The sequence below is a fragment of the Dama dama genome, chromosome 33 (genome assembly GCF_033118175.1).
Source record: "Dama dama isolate Ldn47 chromosome 33, ASM3311817v1, whole genome shotgun sequence".
Classification (NCBI taxonomy): domain Eukaryota; kingdom Metazoa; phylum Chordata; class Mammalia; order Artiodactyla; family Cervidae; genus Dama; species Dama dama.
The window spans coordinates 39,374,550-39,389,635 of record NC_083713.1 but is presented as its reverse complement, the minus strand read 5'-3'; the positions used below and the strand labels follow the sequence as shown (position 1 = coordinate 39,389,635).

Genomic DNA, 15,086 nt, shown 5'->3' with positions numbered 1-15,086 from the left:
CCAACCTTTTAATAAGTTTTAATATTAAGTAGTTTTGAGCATCATCAAGAATTTCTGAGCCACATAAAAAGGAGTCTCCTGTTCATGAAATACTCTTGGAAATCAATATGTATGTATAAACTGGGCTACAGAATTAGCAAACTCTGATAATAATACATATGAAGGACACTGCTTTCATCTATGACAGATCCAAATAAACATTTTTTTTTTTAACATTTAAGAATTGAAAGTTTTCACTAAACTCTGCTATAAAGACCAAAATCTGCCATAAAATGTAAAGGTGTGTTGCAAAGCGTGTTAGTTACTCAGTTGTGTCCCACTCTGTGCCCATGGACTGTAGCCTGCCAGACTTCTCCGTCCATGGGATTTTCCAGGCAAGAATACTGGAGTGGGTTGCCATTTCCTTCTCCAGGGGATCTTCCCAATCCAGGGATCAAACCTGGGTCTCCTGCATTGCAGATGGACTCTTTACCATCTGAGCCTCCATGGAAGCCAAGTAGTTAAAAAATATATATTTTCTAGAAAGTGTGGCATAAGTATGATGCTTTGTTCTCAGCTAAACTGATGCTCTCTAATAGCAGTTTGGCTTATAATAAGGAAATTTTTATCACCTATATAGGTGTATTTTTGTATATGAAGGTATCAGTCAATTTCAAACTCCAAACAAGTTCACAGTAATTTTAAAAAACACTAGAAAGCTCAACTGATATTTTTTCATTTTAGCAAGGAAGATACAATTTGGATTAATCATTTAAAATGTATGCAGCTTAACTTTTATATTACAAACAGTTAGAGAAAATATGAAAAAAAGAATATTAAAAAAAAAGAAAAAAAATAAGTTAATTAGGGACACTATGGAGGAAGGAGAATGAGTCAGAGACCTATAAAATTCACTCAGGCTCTGTGGAATAAACAGCTTCCAATATCTTCTCATTTATTTGGTTTATGGTTGTTGAATATATTATCAATTATAATGAACACTTGAAATATTAATTTGAAAAATATTTTTCATGGATAAAGAATTTGTAAATTTCAAAGAAAAAATTTATTTTGAAATAAAGTTTATTTTCACTTTGAATTAGGGCTATTCTACATATACCACATTTCTTTGATCTTAAGATGCATTTTTAAACATGTCTAAAATCACAATGTGTCTAAAAATTGGCAGCATTTTGCTTTCTTAGTGGAACATCTGAAATAACAGGACTTTGTATAGACTAGGGCATCTCAGATTCCATAATGTATGAAATGGACAGATGTTACTAGATATCTTAGAAAATTTGAGATATGAATGGTATCGACCAGTTAAGAAGCAGGTTTATTAGACAGGTTGAAAGTTTTTTTTTTACATTCAGATTTTGTCAAATTCCTATATGTATTCTCTGAGAAATTAGACCTCTCATTTCAAAGTACAAAGTTTGCACATTGTTTTTTTTTTTTCTGTTTTGAATCTTTCTCCAAATTAAGTCCAGTTGTTTAGCCTAGTTGAATCCTTGTATGAAACAGAATCATACAGAATCCCTTCAGGTAACCCCCTCAAATTGTTGATGTAGAAACCTTTTAGAAATAAAAGGGGGATAGGGATTCATTGCTATTTTCCTTTCTTCCCAAGGAAAAAGCATGCATATTATACTACATTTACTTGTATATATTAATAATTATTTATTTACTGCTAAATATTTAACATTTATATGCATGCAAGAAAGAACGTATGTACACAATAAGGTCAAATGTAAAAGAATTTGCAAAATGCAACATAATATAACAAGGGAAAAACTATGTAATAGAATACAAACCAATCAGAAATCTTGAAGGTGAAAAAACATCTGAGTAAAAGTTGAATAATTAACTTCCAATTAGAAAAAATTTAGTTCATTTTACAAATATAAAGTTGCCATTTTGGATACTAAGTATTAATGCTACTTGTATAAGATATGCAAAACATACATGAAGAGCCCATACTTTGGATATCAGTTAATTTCAAGCTTTCTTATTTTACACACAAAAAGCAATGCACATTCCCCAGTGTTACATGTTCTTCAGAAAAGACAGTGGTTTACTGACAACACTAATTTTAAAAACTCATCAAGTATGGCTCTATTAGTTAACATATTAACTTAGCCTGGTGGGCTGCCATCTGTGGGGTCACACAGAGTCAGATACGACTGAAGTGACTTAGCAGCAGCAGCAATTTTTCAGGGGTGATAAGTCTTAAAAGGAACCAAGCAGAGTAATGTGAAAAATATTTAATGAACATACTATGGCAGATAAAAACTTATACAACATTAAGTTAAATACCAGGCAGTTAACCTACATGTCATTGGCGGAAGTATGAATTAGTGCAATCATTTTGGAGATAATATTTGTCTATTTACCCAAAGTGAAAATGAACATATGTTTTGATTCAGAGATTCTATCTCTAGAATTTTATACTATACATAGGCACACCTTTAGAAGGATGTGAAGATACATGTAATGTGTACTTACTGCAGCATTGTTTGTGATACAAATATCAAGAAAGAGCTACAAAAGTCATCAGAAGACGACTACTTAAATGAAGTGTGGTAGAATCATACATAGTACCACTTACTATTCAGCCATTAAAAGAATATGGTTGATTTTTAAGTGTTGATACAGAAAGATGTTCAAGATAAATTAACTGGAAAAAAGACAAGATGAATAGTATATACACTATAAGCCATTTATCTTAGACATCAAAAAGGATATATATGTAATTGTTGTTGTTAAGTCGATAAGTCATGTCTGACTCTATGACCCCAGGGACTGTAGCCCACCAGGCTCCTCTGTCCATGGGATTTCTGAGGCAAGAATACTGGAGTGTGTTGCCATTTCCTTCTCCAGGGGATCTTCCCTGGAATTGAACCTGCATCTCCTGCAGTACAGGTGGATTCTTTATTGCCACACCACCAGGGAAGCCCAATATATGTAAAACAACATATTTTATATGCATATGTACATATATGAATATTTGAAGACGTGTGTGTGTAGGAGTGTATGTACATATTACTGAATAGACTAATGAAGTAATTGTTAATAATGATTCCACTCATTAATTTTTTTTACAGAAGCCATTCTGTTCTATGAGTTTTTGTCATAGACATTTATTTTGTAATAAAAACAAAAGAGCTACAAAGAAGTCAATATTATGCTGCTGTTTACAATAAACAAATGTCATGCTTTTCCCTCAGAGAAAACCCATAAGAAGTAAAATCCTGTTATGTCTTTTAAGTCAGTTCTTATTACCGAACCTTTATTTTACATTGCTGCTGCTGCTGCTAAGTAGTGTCCGACTCTGTGTGACCCCATAGATGGCAGCCCACCAGGCTGGGGTTCTCCAGGCAAGAACACTGGAGTGGGTTGCCATTTCCTTCTCCAGTGCATGAAAGTGAAAAGTGAAAGTGAAGTTGCTCAGTTGTGTCCAACTCTTAGCGACCCCATGAACTGCAGCCTACCAGGCTCCTCTGTCCGTGGGATTTTCCAGGCCAGAGTACTGGAGTGAGCTGCCATTGCCTTCTCCGTATTTCACATTTACATATGTGTATATATATGCTTGTTAATATAAGGCACTAACATGTATGCCGATGTACATTCAGATAGTCCTCACAAGAAGAGGCTTCCCAGTTGTAACTAGTAACTTAAACTCAAAGCAGGACTATTTTCTTTTAGTCAGCTTTTTCTATGTCAGACATAGCCTTGGAACTTAATGTTAATAATTTATGTACAATTTTGACTCATAAGTACATCTGAGGTTATTATGAGTACTTTGTGCTTGATAGTGATACCTCCTGGTGGTCTTAAAATAAATATTTTTTGAATTAAAACTACTACTTGGGCATTTTGAAAATATATGTAATATGTGCACACTATAGAAGAACCCAAAGACTGGGGTTACATACCAGTAATTGGAGTTCTCTGACTGAAAATTTACTCCACAGATCCACATATCTTGGAGTTATTCCCTTGTACCACCTCAAGGAATTGGGGGCTGTTAAAATGAGAATTTCTAGAAGGTTGGCACAACCTTAAGGCATGTGCCAAGTACTGGTAGATTCCTTTTCAGTGCAAGCCTTAAAAGCTTGGGCTTCCTGGTAGCTCAGCTGGTAAAGAATCTGCCAGCAATGTAGGAGATTGGAGTGCAATCCCTAGATCAGGAAGATCACCTGGAGAACGGTAGGCTACCCACTCCAGTATTCTTGCCTGGAGAATCCCCATGGACAGAGGAGCCTACAGTCTGTGGGGTCGCAAAGAGTCAGATATGACTGGGTGACTAAGCACACAGCACTTAAAAGCTTATCATCCACCTTTGTAATTCTAAACACACAGTATGTTGTGTTTATGAGTATGGCTCTTCAAAGGAGCTTACCTAATCAAAGAACTCCAGTTACCAGTGGGACTTCTTAATTTCCTAGTTTTATTCTAACACAAATATCTCCTTTTCAGAAACTGTGAGCAGTGTCAATCATTCATAAGTCAAAAACATAAGAAATATTTATAATTTTTAATGTGATTATTACAATGTCAAATACATTATGTTTCTTACCCTGAGCTTGCAGTTTTCTTAGCAATTTGGCATCTGTGTTATCTAGAAATTCAGTGCTGCCAACATTTGGAGGCCGACCTTTCCGACGTCTCATCCTGGATTCCTCTCTTGCTCGCTGTCTATCTGGATTTGGTGGTCTTCCTCTACGACCTTCCATTGCCCTGATACGGGGAATGACATCCTCTTCTTTCAAAAGACACCACTGCATTCCCTTTTAATTAACATTTTACAGAAATAATATATTATAAGCAAAATAAACACAAGTGGTCAACATGTCAGAAATAATTCTAGGAAAATTCGCAGATATTTTGAAGTTTATAGAGCTATTACAACATTTAGGGATTTTACTTTTTAAAACAAATTTATGTTTAGAATTATTCATGGACTTGGCACATTTTTTATATTCATAATAAATTCAACTTTAAATATAGGGATTTATATATATATATGTATGAACATATAAATAGATACATATTTAAAATCACCATTTATGAACTATAATGACCATAATGTTGGCAGATATTTAAAAATATTAGTTGTGTGATGATACTTCTATGGATTTTTCTCATGGACTATCAGTTAAACCAAACATTAAGCTATCGAAACAACAGATGAAAGCTCTCTTTATAGAAACAATACAGTTAATACATCCAAGAAGGAATCTAAGAGTTAACATGTCAGAATTTTGCAATACTTGATGAATTAATCAAAGTATTGAACTTGAATGGTTGCCAACCACCAAAAAGAAAGACACTAGACAGACATAAGTCTCCTGATGGAGATTCAATTCATCACCTATAAATTAGTCTTGCCCTCTCACAAAGGGAAATCAAATATATATTACACTTAATTACTATAACTTCACAGGAAAAAAAGGGTGAGAAGTATATGTTTAACTACACAGCAAATCCAGTCTAGGAAATTCTACAAACTTCAACAATTTATTCATCAAATAAATTTCAAGAAGTAAAGGAAAAAAAAGTACCAAAAAATCCCAATGTGTAGACCTTATCTAGATATTGATTTAAACAGACAAACTGTTCAGAAAATTATGGCAATTAAAGGACAATTTAATATTTGAACAGTGACTATTATTTGAAATCAAGGAACTACTGTTTTAAAGTGTGATAATGGTACATTTGAGATTTCCCACTGTAAGCCAGCTGATGGAAACACATCTACCAGCGTAACGCTAATGTATTATAGGAATAATCCTGTGCAGTGTGTAGATACCATCATTGTCTGGTTTTTATTATCCTTTGTATGTCAATCAAAACAAATATATTATTGTTTGTGATGAGTTGATTTTCTCTTAAAAAACAACACTATTTTACCTTATTTATAGTCCAAATTAATAGGTTCAGATATTAGAAAGGTACCCTTTAAAAATAATCCTAAAATAATTCACTTATTTCTTATTTCTTTTTAAAGAAATAACTCTTCTAGTGTAAAGTTTGAGAAAATGTTTTAAATGTGCCTTTTTTTCTTAAAAAGAATCTCAAATTAGGAATTTAGCTTGAACCACTGTGGGCAATTCTGCAACCAAAAGTAATCAAAAGTTCTTGAGTTATATTTTATGCCATGATACCTAAACTTGGAGCAAGGATTCTAAGAATACCTCACTCAAGAGGTACAAAAAATATAAATACCACTTCTGCTGCCATAATGGATGATGGTTACATCCCACATTTCAATCACTGTGCTTAGTTCCAGACATTTCGATTATATTATGTTTTTTAATCTTCACAACAGTATTATCTAATACAGTGGGTTTTATTGTATTTACTTTACAACTGAGAGAATTCAAGCCCACCTGAATAATTTCTTAAGGTATGGAGGCAACAAGGAACCAAACTGTGATTTGAACCCAATTCTCTTACTCTAAAACATGTGCTCTTAACTACCACATGTACTTTTTTAGTTGATGTTACAAAGATGTTATTAAACTTGATAAATGACTGAACCCAATATTCAGTCATTAAAGCACAGCTTAAGATTATGGCAAAGCAGAACTGAGTCAGAAAAAAAATTAATGAATATAGTCCACGTATAAAAAAATATCTATTTTTTTGCATATAGGGTTATCATTACCATCTTTCTAAATTCCATATATATATTAGTATGCTGTAATGTTCTCGAAAGAACAGCATGTATATTATCTATGGTGAAACAGATCACCAGCCCAGGTGGGATGCATGAGACAAGTGCTCGGGCCTGGTGCACTGGGAAGACCCAGAGGGATCGGGTGGAGAGGGAGGTGGGAGGGGGGATCGGGATGGGGAATACGTATAACTCTATGGCTGATTCATATCAATGTATGACAAAACCCACTGAAATGTTGTGAAGTAATTAGCCTCCAACTAATAAAAAAAAAAAAATCTATACTAACCCTTCTCAGTAATTTCCAGGTAAAAATAATTTCACAAATTAATTCTGAGGAAAATAAGGATTTATTTTTGCTGAGATTTCAATGCAGTCAACAGAAACAAGAGTTGTACTAGCTCCATTTTCATACCATAAACCACTAAGAAGGAAGCCATGAAACCATTTTTATGTTCACCACAATGGGACGCTTTTGATTAGTTCAGGTTTTCATTTTTCTATTATGCTGTTAGGCACCAAGGCAGTAAGCATCACATAAATTGAAAAATACAAAAGTGACATTTGTGACACTTGGAAGTAGAAGAGAAAGACTAATAAATGAGTCTGTAAAGGAATCTGCATTCAGTTTTTAAGGTACCTTATTAATAATAAAATCAACTTTTAGCCATGATTTAAAGGGGTTTGATCTGTTTTTCTGTTTTTATCCAGGTACAATTTTACACTTATGTTTTATTCAGCTTAGTGTCAAAAAAGAAACAGAATATGCTGGTGCCCAAGCTTACCAGACAATATAGTGACATTGTCATTTACATTTTTGCCCTTGACATTTCTAAAGTAAATGCTTTCTAAGGGAGTTGCATATATTGGACTACATATAACGTCTTTTGATTCCTGGATTTTAGAAAATAAGAAATGGATTGTTAGGAATCTGAAGTGTATGATTTAATTCACTGAGTAGCCAAAACTTATTCAACAAAAGAAAGTTAAAGTATTATTTTTTTCTTAGTTTAAGAATAATATTAAAGTTATTTTCATGAGAAAAATAAGAATTTTGTTGGATTTCCATACAACTAATTCACAGTTTAGCATTATGTCTATTTGTGCCTACTTTATGGTGTCAGAGCTTAATATACCATAAACTTTACAGCATAGGGATTCTTAATCTTAATAACAAAGTTTATTAATATCATATACTGAACAGCACTTGAAAGATGTTAAAGAGTAAGAACAGTTACCTATGCGTGGAGATGAGTGTCACCAATTAAAATCAGTTGAGAAAGACATGGTTTGATACAATTGTTTCCACAATGCTGACTATGCTTTCCAGTTACTCATAGTATGTTACCCTCAAAGACTTAGGACTGTCAAATATCTCCTTTCTACACTTGGATTTATACAGTTGGCTTCCTAGTATAGGCCCTTGCCTAGCCATCAAAAATCCTACCTGGTAGATTAGTGACATAAATCTCCAGACTTTTAGTTTTTTGGTACTGATCTCTCATGTTCTCAGTGTCCATATATGCCCACAGCTATGTTGTACTTACTAGGCGTGACAGTTAACAGCAGAATTGATTAGAATTCTGGTTGTTGACTCGCAATCTTTTGTTCTTATTTGAAAACTAAGTGGGTCGGAGGTGGCCTCCTGCAGGGCTGGAGGCACTGGGTGTAGCAGTGGGTGCATGGGACCTTTTGAAGGAGGTCACCATTATCTGCATTACCTTTGCCATGGTCTGGCCCAAGGTAAATAACAGGGGGAACAGAGCCCCGCCCATCAACAGAAAATTGGATTAAAGATTTACTCAGCATGGCCCTGCCCATCAGAACAAGACCCAGTTTCCCTCTCAGTCAGTCTCTCCCATCAGGAAGCTTCCTTAAGCCTCTTATGCTTCACCATCAGAGGGCAGACAAACTGAAAACCACAATCTCAGAAAACTAACCAATCTGATCACATGGACCACAGCCTTGTCTAACTCAATCAAACTATGAGCCGTGCTGAGTAGGGCCACCCAAAAAAGATGGGTCACGGTGGAGAGTTCTGACAAAACGTGGTCTATTGGAGAAGGGAATGGCAAACCACTTTAGCATTCTTGCCTTGAGAACCCCATGAACAGCATGAAAAGGCAAAAAAAAAAAAAAAAAAAAGACACTGAAAGATGAACTCCCCAGGTTGGTAGGTGCCCAATATGCTACTGGAGATCAGTGGAGAACTAACTCCAGAAAGAATAAAGAGATGGAGAAAAAGCAAAAACAACACCCAGTTGTGGATGTGACTGGTGATGGAAGCAAAGTCTGATGCTGTGAAGAGCAATATTGCACAGGAACCTGGAGTGTCAGGTCCATGAATCAAGGTAAATTGGAAGTGGTCAAACAGGAGATGGCAAGAGTGAAAATCGACATTTTAGGAAGCAGTGAACTAAAATGGACTGGAATGGGTGAAATTTAACTTAGATGACCATTATATCTACTACTGTGGATCTCTAGCTACTTAGAAGCTATCCCTTAGAAGAAATGGAGTAGCCCTCACAGCCCTCAACAAAGGAGTCCAAAATGCAGTACTTGGATGCAGTGTCAAAAATGACAGAATCTCTGTTCGTTTCCAAGGCAAATCATTCAATATCATAGTAATCCAAGTCTATGCCCCGATCAGTAATGGTAAAGAAGCTGAAGGTGAATGGTTCTATGAAGATCAATAAGACCGTCTAGAACTAACACCGCCAAAAGATGTCCTTTTCATTATACGGGACTGGAATGACAAAGTAGGTAGTCAAGAAATACCTGGAGTAACAGGCACATTTGGCCTTGGAGTACAGAATGAAGCAGGGCAAAGGGTGATAGAGTTTTGCCAAGAAAACGCACTGGTCATAGCAAACACCCTCTTCCAACAACACAAGAGAAGCCTCTACATGTGGACATCACCAGAGGTCAAAACTGAAATCAGATTGATTATATTCTTTGCAGCCAAAATGGAGAAGCTCTATACAGTCAGCAAAAACAAGACTGGGAGCTGACTGTGGCTCAGACCATGAACTGCTTATTGCCAAATTCAGACTTAAATTGAAGAAAGTAGGGAAAACCACTAGACCATTCAGGTATGACTTAAATCAAATCCCATATGATTATCCAGTGGAAGTGACAAATAGATTCAAGGGATTAGATCTGATAGACAGAGTGCCTGAAGAACGATGGACAGAGGTCCATGACACGGAACAGGAGGCAGGGATTAAGACCATCCCCCAAGAAAAAGAAATGCAAAAAGGCAAAATGGATGTCTGAGGATGCCTTACCAATAGCTGAGAAAAGAAGAGAAGCTAAAGGAGAAGGAGAAAAGGAAAGATATACCAATTTGAATGTAGAGCTCCAAAGAATAGCAAGGAGAGATAAGAAAGCCTTCCTCAGTGATCAGTACAAAGAAATAGATGAAAACAACAGAATAGGAAAGACTAGAGAGCTCTTCAAGAAAGTTAGAGATACCAAGGGGACATTTCATGCAAAGATGGGCACAATAAAGGACAGAAATGGTATGGCCCTAAGAGAAGCAAGAAGATATTAAGAAGAGGTGGCAAGAATACACAGAAGAACTATGCAAAAAAGATCTTCGTGACCCAGATAATCACGATGGTGTGATCACTTACCTAGAGCCAGACATCCTGGAATGCAAAGTTAAGTGGGCCTTAAGAAGCATCACTAAGAACAAAGCTAGTGGAGGTGATGGAATTCCAGCTGAGCTATATTTCAAATCCTAAAAGATGATGCTGTGAAAGTGCTGCACTCAATATGCCAGCAAATTTGGAAAACTCAGCAGTGGCCACAGGACTGGAAAAGGTCAGTTTACATTCCAATCCCAAAGAAAGGACATCTCAAAGAATGCTCAATTGCACTGCACAATTGCACTGATCTCACACACTAGCAAAGTAATGTTCAAAATTCTCCAAGACAGGCTTCAACAGTATGTGAACTGTGAACTTCCAAATATTCAAGCTGAATTTAGAAAAGGCAGAGGAACCAGAGATCAAATTGGCAACATCCGTTTGATCACTGAAAAAGCAAGGCAGTTCCAGAATAACATCTACTTCTGTTTCATGGACTAAGCCAAAACCTTTGACTGTGTAGATCACCACAAGCTGTGGAAAATTCTTCAAGAGATGGGAATACCAGACCACCTGACCTGTCTCTTGAGAAATCTGTATGCAGGTCAGGAAGCAACAGTTAGAACTGAACATGGAACAGACTGGTTCCACATTGGGAAAGGAGTACGTCAAGGCTGGATATTGTCACCCTGCTTATTTAACTTATATGCAGAGTACATCATGAGAAATGCTGAGCTGGATGAAGCACAAGCTGGAATCAAGATTGCTGGGAGAAATATCAATAACCTCAGACATGCAGATGGCAGAACCCTTATGGCAGAAAGTGAAGAAGAACTTAAGAGTCTTTGATCAAAGTGAAAGAGGAGAGTGAAAAAGTTGGCTTAAAACTTAACATTCAGAAAACTAACATCATGGCATCCGGTCCCATCACTTCATGGCAAATAGATGGGTAAGCAATGGAAACAGTGACAGACTTTAGTTTTCTTGGGCTCCAAAATCATTGCAGATGGTGACTGGAGCCATGAAATTAAAAGATCCTTGATCCATGAAAGAAAAGTTATGACCAATCTAGACACCATATTAAAAAGCAGAGACATTACTTTGCCAAGAAAGGTCTGTCTAGTCAAGACTATGGTTTTTCCAGTAGTCATGTATGGATGTGAGAGCTGGACTATAAAGAAAGCTGAGCACCGAAGAATTGATGCTTTTGAACTGTGGTGTTGGAGAAGACTCTTGAGAGTCCCTTATACTGCAAGGAGATCCAACCAGTCCATTTTACAGGAAATCAGTTCTGAATATTCACTGGAAGGACTGATGTTGAAGCTGAAAGCCCAATACTTTGGCCACCCGATGCTAAGAACTGACTCATATGTAAAGACCCTGATGTTGGGAAAGATCGAAGGCGGGAGGAGAAGGGGATGACAGAGGATGAGATGTTTGGATGGCATCATTGACTCAATGGACATGTTTGCGTAAACTCTGGGAGTTGGTGATTGACAGGGAGGCCTGGTGTGCTGCAGTCCACAGGGTTGTAAAGAGTCGGACACAGCTGAGAGACTAAACTGAAGTATTTGAAAAAATTAACAGCATTGCTGTCTTGCCTGTGGCTCTGTGTTGCCCACTTTATTGTGAAGTCTCCCCTTATTCCTTATCAACAAATCCCTGACTGTAGCTGAAGAACATTTTGTTTAGTGTTTTATTTTTCTCAGACAATAAGCTTCTTTAAACCAGTGATCATAACTTCTATTTCTTTTGTACTCTTCAGTTTCTCTATGTATATTAGTTTTTCCTGAAAGCAAAGCCTTCAAGTTCATTTCGGTACTGATATGTGTTCATACTTTCTTTATGGAAAATCTATTTAGGGAAAACTTATTTGGGAAAAAAATGCCTGGAACATTAAACATCTGCCAAAATATTAATTTATTAAATAAGAAAAAGGCTCTTTTCAGTATGAATGATATTTCTCTTTTCTCAAGGAAGTAACACATTAAAAAAAAATCTTAAAAAAGTACATCTCAAATAGAGAAAGCAACATGTTTTTCCTAAGTCACTTTTAACTTGATCCTTCTTTGCATATTTTCTTTTCTTTGCTTTTTTGGCCTGAATACAGTAGACATTCATTGACCTTTGCTGGTGAACTTCCTGGTTTAAAAAAATAAACTTAACTGTTATAGTTATGCTTAAATGTTTTGTTTTCTACAATTCACAAAAATACTTTGCAATGTAGATTATCATATATTTCAAAATAATCTTTGCCATTAACATTTTGGAACCATCATGTATTTCTAACAAAAATGTGAATTTTTTTTACCTTTTTACCTAACAATCGTATTAAGGTAAATAAAAGAAACCCTATTTTATATTTACCAAAATCTGCCTAGCTCAACCTTACTGTCTTTTATTCTGACACTCAAAAACAAAATAAAAAATGAAAACAATCATAGACATTAGGTCCAACCAATCCTTAGAATATGATGGAGAAGTCTACAAGAAATATATTTACTGTATTGCCTTTTCGAAGGAGTTTCACTGGCTAAAACAGTTAAAACAATTTCATAAAGAAGGTAGCCAGGCTATTGTATCATGTGACTATAAAGAGTTTATGGTTCATTTTATTTCATGTAATCTATCATCCTTAAAATCATGATTTTTATAGAAACTGGTAGGAAGTGTTTGGTATCTAAGATCAGTAGATACTAACAAGTAGCCAGTTTTACAAATCTCTCACCACTTGTAGACTGAAATAAACAAAACTGATAATGGATAGATTAACCCCACCCCCTACCCCCCCCCACACACACTCCAATTTCTTGAGTCAACCTTTTCTTATTTAATTAACGGCTTCTCTTTCTAATTTTAAAAAGGTAATCATTAGATTGTTGTCATTTAAGGATGAATTTACTAAATTTCAATAAATATGAACTCTCATGGTGGTGTTGTTTAGTCGCTAAATATCCAACCCTTTTGCAACCCCATGAAATGTAGCCCACCAGGCTCCTCTGTCCATGGGATTCTCAGGCAAGAATATTGGAGTGGGTTGCCATTTCCTTCTCCGGGGGATCTTCCTGACCCAGGGATTGGACCCGTGTCTCCTGCATTGGCGGACAGATTCTTTACCACTAAGCCACCAGGGAAGCCCCATGAACTCTCAAGACCTCTCGTTTTACTGTACTATACACAATGAATCAATACTTTCAAAAAAGTTTGCTGTTTAATAAATATATGTATAATCATTGTCTTAAGCTCAGAAATACTTTGTCAAAATAATTAACATAAAATAACTCTGCTTCTCTATTGCAGATATTATTGTCTAACAAAAATTATCATTTCCTAAATTTCATCTGCAAAACATAGAGTACCACTGCTGCAAGTTTTTGAAATATCTTGAACAAAATTAGAACTTATAGAACTGCTGTTGCAGTTGCTTTTTGGTTTTGGTAGGTTTAAGAGAAAAAATATGATGGAAGAAATATATTTTCCAATGCAAATATTTTATTAGGAGAGTGATTAAGAATACTGATGAATCTATAAATATAGCATTACATTTGTAATCAAACACCCAAAATAAATATATGTAGCTTGGAAAACTGTAGTAACATTTAAAATCATTATGTAAAATTTCCATGTATTTGGAAAACTGAATGCTTAGCTTTTTTGGATTATATGGGTAGATGTAATTAGTTTTAAATAGGAAATTGTTTTTCACATTATAGATGCAACACAAGCAAATTTTAGGAATTATGAAACATGTAAGAACACAGGTAAAAATAAGATCCACTGTACCACCAACCATTACATCCATTATTAAATTTTTGACACATTTCCTTTCAGTCTTTCAATATGCATAGTTTTATTTTTCAATTTACGTACACCATCAGACCATTTATACAATTTGTATAAAGGCTAACCTATTATAAACATATACAGATCATCACTATTTGAAAAGTGTCTTTGTCTCAAATTATATTTTATATCTTCTACAAAATTTAAGCCAATCAAAATTATTGCACATTAAGATACTTTAACAAAGATATGCAATCTTTATTCATTTTCACAGAAAATTACTATATAATTATATACATTTCTAATTAACCATATGCTTATACATATTGATCATACACTAAAAAAGTATGTTTCTTTAACTACATGCATCTCTAATGAAGTAAACTGATTTTGATTACTTACCTTTAATTATTGTTCTCTAAAAGTATCCTGAAATAAAACCAACTTATATTTTTTAAGTTGAGAGAAGTATTCTCAAAATTGCTAATATTTTCCCTTAGCAGGCTGCTGAAATGTTGGCAGCTTAATGTAGTCTCAATCTAATAATTCATCATATTTCCTTGATCGGAGCTGATCCCTCAATAAGACAATATGCTTTGGAAAACACTGATTATGTTTAATAAAAAGTGAATGGATGTCAAAGAACATTCTGCTCTGCCTATTAAGGCTTCATAGATTGAGTCTAATTACCACTGATAACAAAACTAAAGTCCTTTATGTACTGGATAGCAATTAGCCTTCCTCTCTAGAACAAAATTCTATTTAACTTAAAAACATAAAGATATCATTGGCATATTTAAATGAGATAAAGTTATATTAACATGAATGAAAAGGTTAAAAAATGGGAATTTTTAAATAAAATCATTATTGCCTTCTAATGTGTGTGACTTAAAAACTATTCTGCTATATACGAAGTGTATAAAATAACGCTGTAGTTTACCAAAATTCTAAGAATCTGGTAAGTTACACAGATTTTTAAGTTGAAAAAAGAAAAATCCTAGAATATATTTCTATAAACAAGTTAAACCTCAGATGAATTTGTTTTGGCATTT

General features: G+C 34.9%; 1 protein-coding gene across 21 annotated transcripts in view; it reads right to left on the bottom strand.

Annotated features, from left to right (window-relative positions):
- Nucleotides 1-15,086, bottom strand: part of BAZ2B (bromodomain adjacent to zinc finger domain 2B) — a 313,340-nt gene that overhangs the window by 90,968 nt on the left and 207,286 nt on the right. For all 21 annotated transcript variants that reach the window (XM_061135321.1, XM_061135323.1, XM_061135319.1 and 18 more), the window contains one exon: nt 4,562-4,772. In XM_061135321.1, coding sequence (XP_060991304.1) covers nt 4,562-4,772 — 211 coding nt within the window. The remainder of the gene's footprint in view (nt 1-4,561; nt 4,773-15,086) is intronic.